The sequence below is a fragment of the Peromyscus leucopus genome, chromosome 3, assembly GCF_004664715.2.
Source record: "Peromyscus leucopus breed LL Stock chromosome 3, UCI_PerLeu_2.1, whole genome shotgun sequence".
NCBI classification, from domain to species: domain Eukaryota; kingdom Metazoa; phylum Chordata; class Mammalia; order Rodentia; family Cricetidae; genus Peromyscus; species Peromyscus leucopus.
In genome coordinates, this window is record NC_051065.1 from 59,283,389 (window position 1) to 59,301,432 (window position 18,044).

Sequence of the window (18,044 nt, forward strand, 5' to 3'; positions counted from 1 at the left end):
TTCAGGATTCTTTTCCACATTGTCATGTGGCTCCCTGGTCATGAAACAGTAAAGCTGACACTGCCGGTAAGTTCTGGTGGGCCAAAATGTGAGAAGACAAAGCCTATGAAGTTGGCCTGAAGACATAAACAACTATTGGTGTTACCATAACGGTTCCGTTTTCAGACTGCCTCAGACCCACGGCCATGTGGGTTCTGGGTGTCTCTGTTTGCACACTCTACTCCACATGCTCCCTGCTCCTGCTCCTCCTGCTCTTCTTCCCCCTCCTCCTGCTCCTTCTCCTCCTCCTCCTGCTCCTTCTCCTCCTCCTCCTCCTGCTCCTTCTCCTGCTCTCCTTCCTCCTCTTCCTGCTCCTCCTCCTCCTGCTCTTCTTCCCCCTCCTCCTGCTCTTCTTCCTCCTCCTCCTGCTCCTCCTCCTCCTGCTCTTCTTCCTCCTCCTGCTTTTCTTCCTCCTCCTCCTGCTCCTCCTCCTGCTTCTCCTCCTCCTACTTCTCTTCCTCCTGCTCCTCCTGTTCCTCCTGTTTCTCCTCCTCCTGCTCCTCCTGTTCCTCCTGTTTCTCCTCCTCCTGCTCCTCCTGTTCCTCCTGTTTCTCCTCCTCCTGCTCCTCCTGTTCCTCCTGTTTCTCCTCCTCCTGCTCCTCCTGTTCCTCCTGTTTCTCCTCCTCCTGCTCCTCCTTCTACTACTCCTCCTGCTCCTTCTCCTCCTGCTCTTCCTCCTCCTGCTCCTCCCCCTCCACCCACTCCTCCTGCTCCTTCTCCCAGCTCCTCCTGCTACCCCTGCTCAGCCCTTCTCCACTTGCTCAGTCCTGCTCTCATCACTCTGCAGGCTAAGCTGTGTGGGAGGTTCACTTGGCTTTCTGGTTGGTTGTGGCCATTGAGGGATATCACCCGGGACTAGAAGGAGACTCTGGGACAGGAGAATGAAGTGGGAATTTACCTCTCTGACTGCTTTGACATCAAAATGTGTCTAGATCTCTAGAGCTTTTTTTCAGTGTGTGTGTGTGTGTGTGTGTGTGTGTGTGTGTGTGTGTGTGTGAGAGAGAGAGAGAGAGAGAGAGAGAGAGAGAGAGAGAGAGAGAGAGAGAGAGAGAGCAGTGCCTCTCCCTTGTCACTGTGGGCTACTGCACCCTCCATAGCTGATTTCCTAAGCCCCGTCCATTCATCAGTGTGTACATTTCTTATTAAAGGGACTGTGTGACGTGCTTCCCACGAGGACTGGGCTGATGACAGTGTCAGATATTTACCTAGATGTGCCATGACTTCTGGGTGTTTGGGCTAAGATGGAGTGTTAAAGGAGTACACAAAATGATGGGGAGTCTGGATGACATTTGAGCACAGGTCTAGCTCCTACCCCGGGTCCCCAGTCAAACAACACCCAGAGACAGCTTCCCCTTCATACCACCTAGTCGCTCGTGTGTCTCCAAAGCCCAAAGTGACCTTTGGTGAGCACCGTGATTCTCCCCACCTCGGGCTCCTCATGCGGCTCCTTCAGATCTCTGATTCCTCTGCTGAAGACTGAGCTCTGCCGCCTGCACCATAGTGGCCCCAGGATTGTCAGCTCAAAGCCGGGTTTGAGCACCCAGTTTCCCCTCTCAGTGTCTGGCCCACAGCAGACTCATGGTGCTTACAGATCCTTGCTGGTCCTGCAGTCTTTTCCCCGTGCCCACCAATGGTGAACATTGCCTCTCCCTGACCTGTCTGGGCCCTTAGTCTGTCCCACTTTCGGAAGGAACCGATGACAGATGCTGGAAGATGTAGTACAGGGAACCTGGGGGGCCAGAGGTCTGACACTTTAATTGCATAATTATTTCCACAGTAATGTTGGTGCTGGGGAAGATGAGGCCTGCTGCCTGCAAGATGGATGGCGTGAGGAAGAGTGAGTTATATTTTCCCAGATAAAAGCACCGATTGCCTATAAACTCTGATTTTGCCTGATGTAAAAGCCACTTTATTGCACATCTAGAAATTACTACCCGTATAAAAGCACATTATTGTGATGTAAAAATAGATTTTTATATAATTTTTTCATGCCACCACCTTGTAATTCCTCATTTCCAAACACCCTGAGATTGCACTGAGGTTTATTTTTCTCTTTTAATTGTTTGCCATGGCATGCCAATTTATGGTGAGATATTCTGCCTAAGATCAGAGCAAGGCTAAAACATAAATTTCAGCCATCACTTCATGACAGGCAGGGTTCTGGGGCACCCAAGATTCCATCAAACAAAACCTGGTTCCATGTGGCGCCACAGTCTGGGGTGTTGAGGACTTCCATTTCATATTCATCCGAAGCAGGGATGGAAGCAGAGCAGGAATGGAAGGGGCCTCTGTTTCCCCCACTTGGCACCTACCCTGCAGGGTGCATTACAGCCCTGCTTCCCTGGCCACAGCCTGCCTGAATGAAGCCAAGGAGATCTGGGCTCTGGTCTGTGGTTCTGAAGCCACACTGGCCTGGCCTGACCCATCTGGCTAATGAGGCTACCCATCCACTGGTTCTTCATTGTGTGGGGACCACACATCCCATAAACGCTTGCCTGCCAGAACTTCGGTCTTTTCTTTGGGTGCCCTCCAAAGTAGAAGCCTACACAATCTCTACAAGGGCGACATGACTGTGTGGCTTCCTTGTCGAAAGCCCTGGCCTGAGGTTAAGCTGTTTGGTTACTGCTCTGCTGCTAAAAGGAAGACTCCAAAAGATTCCTGATAACCCTGGTGCTGTGTCCTGCATGGGTCAGCCCTGACAACTTGGCTGGGGTGACTCGGGAATACAGAAATGACAGACACACGTGTGGAAAAGCTGGGATCGGGTGGGTAGTGCTCACTCTGATGGAGGGCACCTAACCCCAGGAACTCAGCACAAGGTGGAGGGGCTAGCTGGTTTTGGTGGGAGGTCTCTGTAGGGGGAAAGTCTCAAGTTGTAAACATCTGAGAGAAGGAAACTGTGGTCCACAGCTGATACACTGGTTTTAGCTGGAGGTCAATCTAGTCAGCAAATGTACTTGGACCAGAGGAGGCTTCACTGTCTCTCTGAGCCTCACCTGTGGAAGGAAGGCTTTGCCATTCTCATGGGTCTGAGTCATTGGGGTCTTGACATGGATGTGAGCCTGTGTCAACATATACTTCACTCAGGACTTCATCCACTCCCCACACCCCTGCACTTCCAGGCAGTGTCTTTATGTAAGGACCAAGAGGGTCACTTCCCTTTCCTTACAGTTTTGAGGGTAGGGACTGAGGGCAAGCAGGAGGCAAAACCAGGCGGCTTCTCATCCTGAGAGAGCCTTTCCCTTCCACCCACCTCCTTAGTCTGCATCTGAGGCCTACTCTGGTCCCCAATGCCAACGCTGCACTCGACCACCTTGGAGAACCTCTGTGTGCTGACCAAAAGTGACTAGTTATTCAGCTGGTACTTGAGGGGCCCTCCTCCACTGATAGACCAGTGGATATGTGAAGGAATGAAGGTGTAGATCATTAGCCCTCACACTTCAGTGTGCCCCAGAAGCATCTGCCAGGCTTCTTATGGTTTTTCTTGAGCAGTTCCTTTAGCAGTGGACCCAGAATGTGACGATTGCCACCTGGGAACCCCTCTTTGAGGGCCACTTGCTGGGTTCAGGCTGATTGTGAAGGGGAGATTGTTGAGGGTTCTGTGTAGGGTAGATCAACTGGAGGGCAATCTGGACCACATCCCAGTTCTTGTGAGAGGGGAAATGAGAAAGGACAGTTGGTAGAAGTTCCCAGAGACCTGAGCAGGATTAGTACAAGGACCAGGAGCCATAAGAAAGTCCGATTCTGTGGTCTCTATAGTGTCCTGGCTATCATAGCGGATGTCGGCTTCTGCCTGGCTGCTGGGTTTTGGAACTCAGATTAATCTGGGTCAGAATCCTGGAGGCCTTGGGCCTCCCCAACCTTGCGACGTGCAATGTGCCATGTCAACCAGAGCAAGACCGAAGTTTCATGGCTTAGAGCTGTCGAACCATTTAGCAAGAGATTCCGGATTTCCAGGAGCTATGACCCCTTTCGGGGAGGGGGAGCACACAGCGAGCCGTGGCTGCGAGGCCTCTCTGGACCAGAACATGGTCCCTGGTGGTTACCAAGGGTGCTGAGAACAAGCGCCCTGCTTGGGACTGAGCCTGGAGGCGGGGATGCAATGCGGGTGGCAGAGGCCGGCTTCCAGCCCCGCCCTATCGCTAACGAGTCCCGCGACGTTGGCCAAGCCGCTTCTCCTGCTCTGTCCGTCTGTAAAATGGGAGCTTGATTGGGGTTGGGGCTGTGGAGACGTTAACTTCCAGGTCTGAAGCTCAGGGGATTTATGGTGTGAAAGGCTCAGAGACACTCTTACAAAACGGTTCAGTTATACTCCCAACCCAGCAGCGGGTGTCTTTGGAAGAAACGCCTTTCACGACTGCCCTGCTTGGTGGCTCACTACAATCAGGGTACTCACCGCCCACGCTCTGCTCATGCCACTGCCTCGCCTGGACCTCTAGGGGGCGCTGTCTCCCGAGCATGGGTGTGGTTGCCTGGCTCAGAATCCGGTCTGCGACCTTGGCCAGAATACATAATACCCTGCTCCACAGCCGGGCGGTGGGATGCAGGCATGCGATGTGTTTGGCACAGAGCACCGCCCCGTGGATACAGCTATGTGGTCAGTGGGGACCTAACCAGTTCTAAATTTTGCCAGGCTCTGCAGCAGACAAGTCTAGTATTTCCCCAAAAGATCTGGGAAAGCATCAACCTAGAGCAATACAGGATCAAAGGAGCATGCTTTTCCAACAAGTGAAGGCTGGTCACGGGCTTCCAGACCACCTGGTGCAGATCAAGTTCCTGCCTGGGTCTGGTGGAGAGGTGAGGAGGGTGTTGTCATATAGAGGCACCTTTTTTCTCCTTTCTGGATCTACCTGGACCAATTGTACTTATTCACTCATTCATAATCACTTGCTCACTTGCTGATGGACACTTCCGGGACCAGGGATGGATATATATATCAAAACAAAAACCCAAAACATGGCTCATCCTGCAGACATGCAGTTATAAAACAGGCAAAAAGACTTCCCTTTAGTTGAGGGCCGGGCAGAGACCTTTCTCTGTCACTGGCATCATGGCCATATGAAGGTTTGTAATCCATTAGCTTGCCCTCGAGTCTAGTTCTGCTGCGTCTCTGCTGCCCCTGGCTCCTAAGCAGCCCAGCCCTCTCCTAGGTGAGGTTATCTTGCCAGACCCAGGGTCGGGTCCTTACACCTAGATTTCTGGCTCGATGTAGGGAGTTTTGTTTGCTCTCAGTCTTCAAACTCAGGTCCTGCCTGACTTCCCAGACTCCTCTACTTCTTAGTTCCTACTGTTAGTTTTTGATCTCTGGGAGACTGAGGGACAGCAGCTCGTAGGGTGGGCCTGAGGCTCCAAGCATCCTCTGAGTTTGTTAGAAATGTGCCATGCCCTTAACCCAGCACTCAGGAGGCAGGGGCGGATCTCTGCGAGTTTGAGGCCAGCCTGGTCTATACAGGGAGCTTCAGGCCAGCCAGGGTTACAGAGTGAGACCCTGTCTCTAAACAAAGCAAAATCACCTCCCCAACAAACAAAAAAGGGGGGGGGTCCTTAGCCTTGCAGCATCCTTCCTGAATCAGAACCTGTATTTTAACAAGCCCTCTCCCTCCAGTGACTCACAAGCTGTTACAGTGTGAGAAGCAGTTCTAGCTGCCTGGAAAGGCTTGCCCCCACAAGGCAAAAGGGAAGGGTGGTCTTCAGAAAATTGCCCACTGCTTGAAGAACTTGGCCACCTCTATATTTAGAGCCTTCACTCTTTTTTACTTCTAGGTGACTTCCTGTTCTTGACCTTAGACTCTTTCCCAAGGAAATAGCTTGTGGATTACTGATACCCTACCAATGACATCTGCTGACAGGGCAGAAGCCTTGATGGGCTTAGCTGGGGGTCCTCTGTGCCCAGCATAGCACAGGTGCTTATCCCATGTTTACCGGTCCATTTCTGGCAAATGTAACATGACAACCCTAACAGGCAGGGCATGAGCTTGCTGGGCTGGGCAGCGCTGCTTTGTGACGTTTCCAGTCCTCTGTTTCATAAGTGCATGTCTGCTGTCGGTGTGCTGTGTGGTTTCTTTTTTAAAAAAAAAAATCTTGTCATTGCATTTATTTCTTTATATGTGTATGTGTGGCCATGTGTGCCGCAGCATTTGTATGGAGTCAGAGGACAACTTGCAGAAGTCAGCCTCCCTTGTACCACATGGTCCTTGGGACTGAACTTCAGGTTGTCCAGCTTGGGGGCAAGTGCCCTTACCCACCAAGTCTTCTTCTGCCCAGGATGCTGTATTTTGACAGAACCCTGAATCTTCTGTCCATGAACGCACAAAGACAAGGGCAGCAAATATATGGGACCCACATGACCGTCCCCTTCTCACACTCTGGGTAGACATCAATAATTGATGACAGCTGACTTTCTGGCATGACCTTCTAGTCCTTTCTCACAGCACCCCAGGAAACCACTATCAATTGATCAGACATGGCACTGTTTGTGATCTTTGCCTCTGGACTCCCTCGCGGGTGCTGCCCTCCACATATCAGTTCAGATGAGACAAGGCAGTCAGGCTGGAGCCCAAGGATGCCCATGGTTCTCTACTCCCACCACACTGTCTATTGTGTGTGTGTGTGTGTGTGTGTGTGTGTGTGTGCGCGCGCGCGCGCGCGCGCGCGCGCTACCACACCCAGGAAGATCCTCAAAACAACCTCCCCAGTTGCTCAAAGCTGGGTGGTGGGTGCAGCTAAACTCACTTTTGCCCCACACGTTTAATAGAGATCAAGATCACATGGGGTTCAACATGGGCCTCCACATAGCTTTCTCTCTTTTCTTGACTTTTCATAGTCAAAACACAGAGGTCTGGTTCATTTTAGCTCCTTCACTGCCAAACCAGGGGGCAGTGACTGTTTTAACTTCTCAGTCTTCTCTTTATCTGTGATGACAAGGGTGTAAAGGTACCTGCTGCAGTGAACCTTGAACTTCATGTTATCCTTGTTCTTGATCTTGACAGATTTGGCATCCTTCTGCTGGGCTGTGAGCAGAAAGTCCTCTATTTCCTCAATTTTCTGAGGCATGGCAATGGATGCTCCGTGCTGGAGACTGCACCCAAAATACTCACAGCCCCACGAAGTCTTCTATGTTCACACCTGATCTCTTCCCATGTCCTGTATATATACCCTCACCCAGGTACTGACCTCTTCCTGTCTGTTAACCTGTCAAATGGGAACACTCCCAACCATCACACACGTGGTGTCTCTCAGCCCCCAGGGTTTTTGAGAATGAACATGGAAGGGCAAAAAATGTTCTTTACATGGGTGTCAACATTTTCTGCCTGGCATGGTACCTTAATTTGGGCCTGGAAGGCTCCCTTTATATACAACTGGGAGATCATGCCACGAAGACAGCTGCCATCAATTATTGATGTCTGCCCAGAGTGTGGGGAAGGGGGGCAGTCATGTGGGTCCCTGTATTTGCTGTCCTTGTCCCTGGCCTTAGATTCATGTTTCTTTCATAGCCAGTGAGGCCTTTGTGTGAGCCGAGGCTCACATGTGCACTGAATTCCTGTGGTGGCTGAGGGAGGAGTGTGGCCTCCCAAATCAGGGCTTTCTTGGGAGTCATATGTGAGGGTTCATCAGTTGCTGATGATCAGGACTTCTGATCAGAATGGCAGTTCAAGACACAGCCAGACCTACAGTAACTTACCCTTTTACCTGCTAGATCTAGGTTTTAGGTCCCAAGAAAGATGTCCATGTGTAGGTTCTGACCGGTCAGCATCTCTCTCTCTCTCTCTCTCTGCCAAGTGGAGTGTGGTGCCGCCTATCAAAGACTGATGTTCCTTCCGGACCAAAACTGTGCTTGGCCTGTGACAAATGCTCAGTATTCAGGGACTGGCTGCCTCAGTAGTCCCAGATCAGCTAGAGTCTCACAGCCAAGTGACCTCAGTCCCTTCTTTCCTGACACTCTGGATGCCACCTGGCTTTGGCCACACAGTGGTCTCTGGAGCAGGGGTCTGCTCCCATGAGTTTGGATTTCCTAACATCATTAGTTCCTTTCACTGGATAGTCCAGGGATGCTTCACCACCCCTCCCCAAGTAGGAAGCCAGGGACTGGTTACCTGGGTATAAGCCAGAGAGGGTGCACCGATTTCTCTCAGCTCCGAATCTGTGCTGGTGCTCACACAAAGGGCCTCACAAATGTCTCACTGGATTCTTTGTGAGTCCTAAGAATTCTTTAAAATGTTTACGTGTGTGTGGGTGTTTAGCAGATAGCTTGCAGGAGTTTGTTCTCTCCTTACACCACATGAGGCTTGGATACTGAACTTAGGTTGCCAGGTGTGGTAGCAAGCAAGCACCCTTACCTGCCGAGCCCATCTGTCCCATGCCTAAGGACTTTTTGGTCTTCAGGTTACAGATGAGTAATCAGCCTCGGTGAAACTGATTAACCGGGGGTGGGGTGGGGTGGGGGTGAGGGTCCTCAGCTAGTACATGGCCTGCAGAACACAGTCTGTCTGCCCGTCATAAAAGCAGTGTCCTCGAGCACCATGTTGCAAAGCTCCTTGAGGCAAACCTCATTTGCAAGTTCTCAACTAGTGTGAACACATGTAGTCTGGCTGACATCTATTTATATCAGTCTATGGCCACAGCCCCAGCTCGGTAAGACATTCTTTGAAACTCAGATTCTTTGGCTGGAGAGAAGGCAGCCTAAGAGGAGGCTGACTCAGGTTCCTCCACTGTAGTTTCCTCTACCATGAGACACTCCTGACCACAGAGGAGTTAAGCATATGAGCACATGGCAAAGCCAAACACATGTATCATTTATATTAACCACAACTTTGGACTCATCTCCTTCCCCACAACTGAGAATAGGGAATGTTGACGAAATAGTATCAGTCCCTGGGCCATACCCATCCGGCCCACACCTAGAGTATCTGGCTGGCTGAGAGAGAAGCCTGAGGTAACTGGCCTGCTTGCTAGATCCCAGCAAGTCAGGTGGTGCCTATAGATTGAGATCATCTGCTCACTGATTTGCATCAATAGTACCCTCTCTCTGGCACAGTCACTGTGCCCAAGGGCCCAATAATGACTTCATGGAGCCGGGATAATTGATCTGTACTGCTGGCGCCTAGGCTTTGGGGCCCTTGTGTCCTGATAGTCTTGATATGGTCAAGTCAGAGCTTGGTGAGCCCGAGGGCCACTTTACCCAGTGCCAACGCTAGCCTCAAGCTTAGGGGCTCTGACAAAGGTCTCCAGAGTGTGAGACCCCCCCCCTCCACTAGGGCTGTTTCAAGGGAAAATGTCTTTTAAAAGAGAAGTGACCACAACATCTGAGCAATGGTGACCAAGGTTGAAAATCTTGGCAGGAAGCTACTGGGATGCAGTTTCTATACTTTGATCAGCATGGTAGCTTCAGAAATGCAGGATCTGTCAGAAATCCACAGGACATAAACTCAAGATCTGTAGATCTGGAATTTACACTCCAACTTGAGAAGGGAGCAGGAACTCGCAGGCTTCCCAGCTCCCCCTACTAAGGCTGTTTTCTTCCTACAGGCGAGGCTTTGCTAGCTGATGAAGAAAAGGTCCGAGTTTTGCGGCCGTACTGCACTGGGCTGTGGGCAGCCTTCTCCAAGGAGAGAGCTCTGAGACCTGTACTCCACCAGGCACTACCTGTTCAAGTCCCTGAACCCTCCCACAGCTCCTCAGAGGTGCTCCTTCTGAGGACACACTCATCCCCCGGGAAGCCCCCTTCCCCTCACGCTCCACACAACACGGACATGTAATGATCTGTGCACACTCCTGCCAGGCTGACAGGTGGTCCCTGGCATCTTTCTTTGCCCTTCTAGTTCTTGAGTTTATTATCCACGAGCAGGCCTCTATATGCTCCAGTTTACTCAAAGTGGTGTCACAGCCCCGATCCAAACACATGGACTTGTCTCCTTTCAATCCCAATTTGGACATCACGTGCCTGAACAGTGCTTTTTAAATAATAGTAATAATAATAATAGTGTTAAGTGAGATGAAGTCCTCTGAGATATACCTTACTCAACATTTTAAAGATATCTCCATGTTCCCACAGTCATGGCTGCGGTGCCCATATTTTTGTTGTTGGGAACAAGACTGTAATGCCTATTCTTGCATGGCTCTGAATGAGGGCACTTGGGAATAGTGTCATCTTGAGCTAATGCTTGCTCACCCACCTACTATGTCAGCCTCCCCTCATCATCTGCTCCTTCTGTGAGCCTCATGAAGCTAGGACCTTATTGTCCCCAGCCCTCAGAACAGTACCTGCCTGCAGCGAGCACACAGATGTTAAATGTGTAGGCAGACCCGTTGTTCCCATTCTTAGGAAAAATGCCTCAGCCGGGCAGTGGTGACGCACACCTTTAATCCCAGCACTCGGATCTCTGAGTTCAAGGCCAGCTTGGTCTACAGAGCAAGTTCCAGGACAGTCACCAACTACACAGAGAAACCCTGTCTTGAAAAAAAGAAAGTAAAAGAAAGGGGGGGGGAGAGAGAGAGAGAGAGAAGGGAAGGGAGGGGAGGGGAGGGAAGAAGGGAAGGGAAGGGAAGGAAGGGAAGGGAAGGAAGGAAGGAAGGAAGGGAAGGAAGGAAGGAAGGAAGGAAGGAAGGAAGGAAGGAAGGAAGAAAGGAAGATCCCTCCAAGGCACTGCTACCGTCTGGCAGTCAGAGCAGCTGCAGCTACACATGTGCTGGAGGCTGGTTCCCACAATGCTCCACACAGGCTGCAGGTGCTATGAACATGCTGTGGACGGTTTGAGGATCTGGGCTGCAGCAGGAAGAACTGCCTCCTTTGTATAAGGACAAGGGCACCCTGGCTTTCCCAGCTGAGCCAGGATCCTAGCTTACCCCGCAGGTCCCCAGGGGTCAAGCTGGCTGAGATGGACATCCACCAAGGTGAGAGCCATGATGTAGAGAAAAATCATAGGCCTGGGGCCAGGAGAGCTACTTTCTATTCCTGGGTCTGCCATTAATAAGCTGGGTGACCTTGGGCGAGTCACTTTGTCTCTTTTCTCATCTTGTAAAATGAGTCTGGACAGTGATAGCTAATGCCTGAACTTGAGAACTCATCAGAACCACAGAGGAAGCATGTTGAAAGTACATTCCTAGGCCGCAGTCCAGAGTGAAACGGATCGGTACAATATTTATATGGTAATGAATAAAAAAACTGAGCATCAGAAGCACTTGCCTATGGTTAAAGAATTCAATCGTGCTGCCCACCCCCTGTAGTGTTGTCTACAGGCAACCACTTTTAATCATCTGCTTTTGATCTTCTGGGGGTTACCATCTTATTGCTAAATAATATGCCAGCTCTTGTTTCATCAACTTCAAACATTGCCCATTGTCTTCCTGCTCTGACAGATGAAGACTTCGCTCCCTCACTCCACCCCCACCATAGCTCTGACAGCGATATTTTAATGAGCACCCCAAGTGATTCTATGGAGTGGGGTCTGCCAGCCATGCTTTGGGATCAAACTGCCCGGGGAGACTTTTCGGTAGGGACACACATGTCCTCTCAGGCATCTTAACAGTCTGCTTCTTCCAAAATAAAAAAAAGTTTTTTTTTCAGTGCTGGGATTTGAACCAGGGCTCTCCTGATGTTACATGAGCACTGCACAGCTTAGCTGCACACCCACCTCTGGATGGTCTAGAAGGCTGGCTGTGGGCATCATGCTGGTAACCACATTGCTCTGGGTTTGGGGAGGGTGTGGAACTGCTCTGTTCATCATTCTGACACCTCTCTTGATGAAGTGTCACCGGTGTCAGGTGCCAGTGACGAGACCTCTCGTTCAGGGACTGGTGTGGCTCTGGCTCCAGCAGACTGTTAGCCCCTGCCTTCTTAACGACAAGCATGGTGTATTCGGGGAACACAGACAAAGGAGAACACAAAGACACTGCCACGTTACCTCCTGAGGCCAAGACACACCAAGTTGAGAAGTCAACACACAGGTATCGACACTAACTGAAACACATCACAATCAGCCAAAACTGAAAAGCAAAAACACACAATAGACCAAGCCCACCCATCGGGATGGAGGCCAGAGAGGGGCTGACTGGGAAGGAGCTGGTGATGGCCTCTAGCTTAGCGTGGTGCTGGTCACGTGTTCTAGCTGTGCCCTTGTAACGGTGAACTTTTCTGAATGTGTTTCTTACATAGGTTGCCTGCAAAGAAGGGAAGGAGCAATACCAAGCAGCTCTCCTTCCAGCCTCCTAACATCCACTTACACAAGCCCTTCCCTGGAACTGTTCAGGTAGGCAGGGGAGCCAGAAACAGGGCCTTTGTGGGTGTGGTTTGGGATGTGGGGGAGGCTAAGCATGGCTGGAGCTGAGGCCTGGAGATCCTGAAGGTCTGATGGATTTCAGAATCCCAGCGTGGCACCCTGCAGAGTGAAGCAGCCCGCTGGGTCAAGAAGTGGCTGGAAATGAGACCCAGCATATTCCCTGGGAAGGATGACAAGACACCAGGGGACCAAGACTCATGTGCCTTCTCCCCTACCTGCTAGCAGCCAAGCTGCCGGGTAGAGGGTGGCGTATGGGCCCCCAGCCCGCCTCCCCAGGCTGCTGGCCAACCTAGTGTAAATATTATTACACTCCCACGCATCTGAAGGACGTTAATTATTAAAACACATGCCACCCAGGGTAGTGCACTGTAATTAGGTTCAAATTAAATTAGCATCCTCTTGTAATTAGGACATCAATAACCACTCTTGAGGCACCAGCTCTCTAGCCCCTCCTTAGTGCTTCCCAACATGGGCTAATGCAAGAAAAGGGGTCCATTTGACTAACTCTCCCCAGGATGTAGAAATAATCAAACCAATAAATAAAGTAAGGCAGCCATGTGAGCCCTTTCCCCCACGACTGCCTTCTTTGCTGGCCCCGTGTGTAGCAGAGAGGAAGATGATGGTCCTGGAGAAGGAGCTTCAAGTATCAGTATCTCCCTGACCATCATTAAACCCCAGAGCTCTAGGAACTCCCAGCACACAGCTAGAGACGAGTGAACCATCTGTCAGACCAACTTTCCCCTCTCCCACTGGGAAGTTTCTCTAGCCACCTGGGCCGGGCGGGGGCTTAGACCCTTGAAACTGCAGGGGCACTGCCCACTGCTGGGTTTTATTCTTGTATGGTACTGGCTACCTCCTGGCCTACCTGACAGGCCCTGGGGGACCTCAAAATGGTCCCGACATTTGCTAGACCCAGTGCTGGGCTGAATGTTTTTTGGATATTAACCTGTGTAGCAGAAGCAAGAAGGAAATGAACAATTGGGGGTGCAATTGGACAGGCATGGGGAGAGAGCAGAATCCATGGTTCCAAGTTCAAGGAGCAGTTCTAGAAGCCCAGGGGCTGGGGAGGCATTCTGGGGGCTCTTCTGGTGTCCCTCGCAAATACTGATGCTGGACCAGCACGGGTGGAGACAGAACAAGCCAGTGCACTCACACATTGACTGTCTCCTTCAGTTCCGTACCCTTCACACGGGACTTGCTCTGGTCTTAGGAGGAGCCTCAGCTGCTCAACAGATGTAGCAGAGGCACAGCAGGCTGCTGGGACCTGCAGCAGGGCCTGCCTACCTGGTGACTGCTCTGACCTTTGTCTAAACCAGCCTTGGAAGAGAAAGGAAGTAAGAAGTGGGAAGGCTCAGGCATAATTTCAACTGGAAAACTAAGGAAGGCTTATCCTTGGGTGCAGATGTAACCAAGGCAACTGTTACAACAGGGAGATGATTTCAGACCCTTTCACAATGAGTGGGTTGGCATTTTGCCCCTCTGCCGATTGCGCTCATTGTGAATATGCAGCACCCTGCCTCTCGGCCTTACTGGGAGCACCGTGGAGGTAAAGAATAGAGTGAGCTGGGCATTCTCTTCCCATGGACCAAAATGAAGTGAAGCTATGGTAAATGTATGCTTGCCTACTAGGGGCTGGATGGCTTCTCCAGGAGCGAGGCGATGAGTCACGTAAGTCACCATCACTCCTGAGGACTTGGCGGACACCCTCAAGGGTGTGAAGTTCACTCGACTGTAAGGGGTCTGGGTCAAGGAGTACAAGACTTGTTCCGAGCAGCCCTGAGGGGCTCAAGAGATAAAAACAAGCACAGGGCTCTTTTTTTTGTTTGTTTGTTTGTTTTTTGAGACAGGGTTTCTCTGTGTAGCTTTGCGCCTTTCCTGGAGCTCACTTGGTAGCCCAGGCTGGCCTCGAACTCACAGAGATCCGCCTGGCTCTGCCTCCCGAGTGCTGGGGTACAGGGCTCTTAGAGCTAAACTGACTCCATGTTTCTCCTGCCAATTCCTTGCTTCCCTTTTCAAAGATGTATTATTATTGTTTTTGGAGACAGGGTTTCTCTGTGTAGTGCTGGCTGTCTTGAAATTGTAGACCCAGCTATCCTCAAACTCAGAGATCTGCCTGCTTCTGCCTCCATAGTGCGGGGACTAAGGGGATGTGTCACGACACCAAGATCACAGATGTATCACAGAGGAGCCAGTGTTTACAGATGGTTAGGTGCTGTCTGACCTGAGTGTTGGGAACGGAACTCAGGTCCTCTGCAAGAGCAGCACACACTTTTAATTGCTGAGACATCTCTCTAGCCCTTCCCCCTTGGTTCTTTTATCATTTTTGCCTCTCATCCTGTACAGGCACCCTGAGACCAAGAGGAACACTTTCTTTATCTAAAGATATGTTCTGAACAGAATCCCATGTAAATAAAGCCTGCCCAGTGTGTTTTGGTGGCGTCTGGCTTAAGAGGGAGAGTCAGCCTACTTCCATTGGTACCTTACAGTAAGGCCAAGGCAGTTTTGGAGTATCATCCTGGGTCAGAAAAGCAGAAGGTCATACCATCAGATTTCCTCAAAGAATGCGTCTAGGAAGGACAGAGCCATAGGGATAAAATGGGTAGCCAGTGTCTAGGCTTTATCTTGGTCTTTGCCCACCCCTCAGAATTCCCTGCTAATGATGAGCTTTTCACTGCCTATCACATGACTGCGCTGGCCTTTTCTAGTCCATAATTATGTCCTTGAAGACTGGAGACCACTTATTAGAGCAAGAGCTAGCTCACAGCAACAGGCCTTCCTCACTGGGAACTGGGATCATTTTCAGAGGTGCCTATGATTTCAGTCCTATTCTCCAAGGGCTTTTATGGCTATTTTTCTTTTTCTTTTTAATGGTTCAATTTGGGATTGAACCTAGGGTCTCATGTTTGCTGGGTGAGCAACTGTATCATTAAGGCCAGCCCTTTTTAAACTGTTTATTTTCGAGACAAGGTCTAAGTTGCTCAGGCTGACCTTGAGTACTCTAGTCCAGGCTGGCCTTAAACTCATGATCTCCCCGTCTCAGTCTTCTGAAGCTGGGGTTACAGCCTGAACTACTAGGCCCAGTTTGTTCTTAATCCGATGTGAGCTCACAGCAGGAACTGGGGAACTCCTTCCTTGGCTTCCTTTGGGGCCTTTGCTGGGTTCAGGCTGTGATGAGCCAGAGAGGCGACCTAGCGTAGCAGGCCATGCTCCTCTGAAGCTGAGATGGCTGCTTTGCTGCAGGATGGCTGTGGGGCCACCAGGCCTCCTGGCTGCCTAGAACTTCCTGAGCAGCCTTGCTTTTAGGGACTGTCTCCAGGCTTCCTTCTGGCTGGGGCCAAGAATCCAGTCTTCCGGCTCCACCATGACAGTACGGTTGCAGACAGCAGGTACTATTTTATTGGGTCTCAAAGCTTTAAATACAGAACAGGCTGGTGAGGGGCAGATGTGGACACACTGGAATTTGAGAACGGACGTATCAGAAATCACATAATCAACACGTGGACAGAGTTTGGGAAGAAGGGTGGTCTGGGGTAGAGGTGGGTGCCAGCTGATAGCTGCCTTGGGTGTCACGATTATCCCCTTCACTAAGACAAAGTCTCTCATTGTTCTTTCCTGATTTGAAGACAATTAAAAAAAGCCCCACAAACCCTCAAATAAAAACACAAAATCATCCGGGAGAGACTGTGGATGGCAGCACCACTGTGATGGTCTGCTCCAGCAAGCCTCGGGCTCCCCACCCCAGCTCCAATGCTGCCCACCACAGGAGGTTTCTGTACACTGAAGCAAAGCTGGACCCAATCTATGCTCCCCAACCAGGTCTGCAGCTGAAAACGGCCTCCTGGCAGAGGGAAAGGGTCTGGCATCAGCGGTGCTGGGGGCCAGGCACAGTTCTCCTTAGCGGCTGTAGCCAAACTCATCGGCATCATCAGCTCGGAAGTCTCCATAGCGCCACAGGTTCAGCTGTGAGGAGGGAAACAGAACAACATGGTTCTTCAGGGACCTGGGGCCCAATGGAAGCCACAGGGCCACACCTCTCAAACTCAGCACCTCCAGGGGCCCCTGGCAAGAACTCACCCTGGCACTCTTGGCTGACTCCTGGGCATTCAGGTATTCTGTGATCTGAAGGACACAAGAAGATGGGGAGTGGTCAAGGTGGAGCTGTTCCTGAATGAGCAACGAGGGGTGACTAAACACACTGCTGCAGACGTGCGGCCAGTGGAGTCCAGCAACTAAACACACTGCAGCAGACGTGCGGCCAGTGGAGTCCAGCACTCAGCACACAGCAGTGCGTAGTCACACTGCTGTCAGGACTGCTCAACTTTGCACTGGCTAATCCGTCTGCCTGGAGGGCTCCTCCCTTCGTGTGCACCTCAAGGCTCTGATAAAACATCCCCTTCTTCATGCCATATCCCCTGACCCCCTTTTCAAACTATGCACCCCACCTCTGATCCTCTCTGGACTAGACTTCTATGTTCCCCTTCGCACAACAGTTATTCTCTTGTGACATTTGATTTGATTTAGTTGTGTTCATTTCCTTGCCTCAGGCTGGAATTTAAGTTCCACAAAGTAGGGGTAGGGTCTGTCTGTTCTCATTATAGATGGCAGACAAAAGAGTGAACTCATAGAAAGTGTTTATCTTCATGATGTCGGCAAAAGGATTTTCTAGATATCAGAGCCCTGTGGGTAGCTTCATTAAGATAGCCAATGCCTTTGACCCCAAACCACCATGTGGACCTGTGGGCTGGAGGAGCCTTGTGACGGAGTCTTTAGAACATTCATGGCTACCACATGGCTATGGGTGGTCCTGGGTAACAGGACTTGGAGACTCCACGTTAGAGAAAAGGACTGAGAGGGAGGAGGTAGGTTTGGACCCTCTGCATCACCCCTGGCACAGCTCCCGAGCCTGTCGACTGGGGCACATGCAGAGGGAAACTTTCTGCTCTAGTTTGCAGCTGCATTCTCAGCCAAACCCGCAGCCAATTAATTTGTGCTTTAATTAGATTTTTTTTAAACCCCAACAAACCCAAACCCATTATCTTTCCCCAGCAGGACCTGGAGGCTGGTGGATCCCCTGCTTCCGCACTGGCTCTGGGTACAGTCCCCAGTCCCTCATCGGTGGCGCTGCTGATGGTGCAGGGTCTGTGCTAAGGGCCTGCTTCCAGGGTGGGGGCCCCTCACAAATCACATACCACTTTCTGGAACTGCTTCTCCTTGCGCACCTCCACCATGACCAGTCCCTCCTTCACCAGGCCCAGCCCCACGTCGCCTTTGGAGTCCGCGAACTGCAGAGTGACGTGGGGGCAGCTGGCACTCAGGTGCTCCACATTGAGCAGGCACTGAGTGTTTTGAATGTCCCGCACCACACTGTCCACAGCATCTGTGCGAGCATCCTCCTGGACAGGGATATAGCCGTGTTAGTGAGGGGGATGAACGAAGGCCAAATAAGTGCTGCCTGGGTTTTACGACCTATCTGTCCCTAGACCTCCAGCAGAGCCCGGGACTCTCCCTCTAGGTCTCTGTGAATGACAAACAGGTCCTGGACATGAAGGACCCCTTCCTCTACCCAATGGTACATAAACCATTCTTACCTTCAACTTTTGAACCCCTACCCACCTGCCTTATGTTTCTGAGGGAAAGTGGCCTTCTCTTGCCAAAATTTACCCAGTGACTGATGCTCAGGCCTCTAAACTTGTACAGTCTTGCTCCAGCATGTCAACCCTATCATCTCTC

The 18,044-nt window shown here is 51.1% G+C and overlaps 2 protein-coding genes across 2 annotated transcripts in view; both read right to left on the reverse strand.

Annotated features, from left to right (window-relative positions):
* Nucleotides 1-6,721: 6,721 nt before the first annotated feature.
* LOC114691094 (60S ribosomal protein L38-like) lies at nt 6,722-10,428 on the reverse strand. Its single transcript, XM_037203698.1, has one exon. It carries the CDS (start codon nt 7,090-7,092, stop codon nt 6,883-6,885), a length of 210 nt encoding a protein of 69 aa, XP_037059593.1. The 5' UTR covers nt 7,093-10,428; the 3' UTR covers nt 6,722-6,882.
* Nucleotides 10,429-15,676: 5,248 nt separating this feature from the next.
* Snd1 (staphylococcal nuclease and tudor domain containing 1) overlaps nt 15,677-18,044 on the reverse strand; it is a 432,108-nt gene continuing 429,740 nt past the window's right edge. Inside the window, exons 20-22 of the mRNA XM_028866246.2 lie at nt 17,504-17,707; nt 16,389-16,433; nt 15,677-16,274 (exon numbers count right to left, since the gene is read on the reverse strand). Of these exons, the coding sequence (XP_028722079.1) occupies nt 16,209-16,274; nt 16,389-16,433; nt 17,504-17,707 (315 nt within the window). The 3' untranslated portion in view covers nt 15,677-16,208. The remainder of the gene's footprint in view (nt 16,275-16,388; nt 16,434-17,503; nt 17,708-18,044) is intronic.

Excerpts from the sequence above, each read along its gene's own strand:
- LOC114691094 (XM_037203698.1), bottom strand. The coding sequence starts at position 7,092 with ATGCCTCAGAAAATTGAGGAAATAGAGGACTTTCTGCTCACAGCCCAG.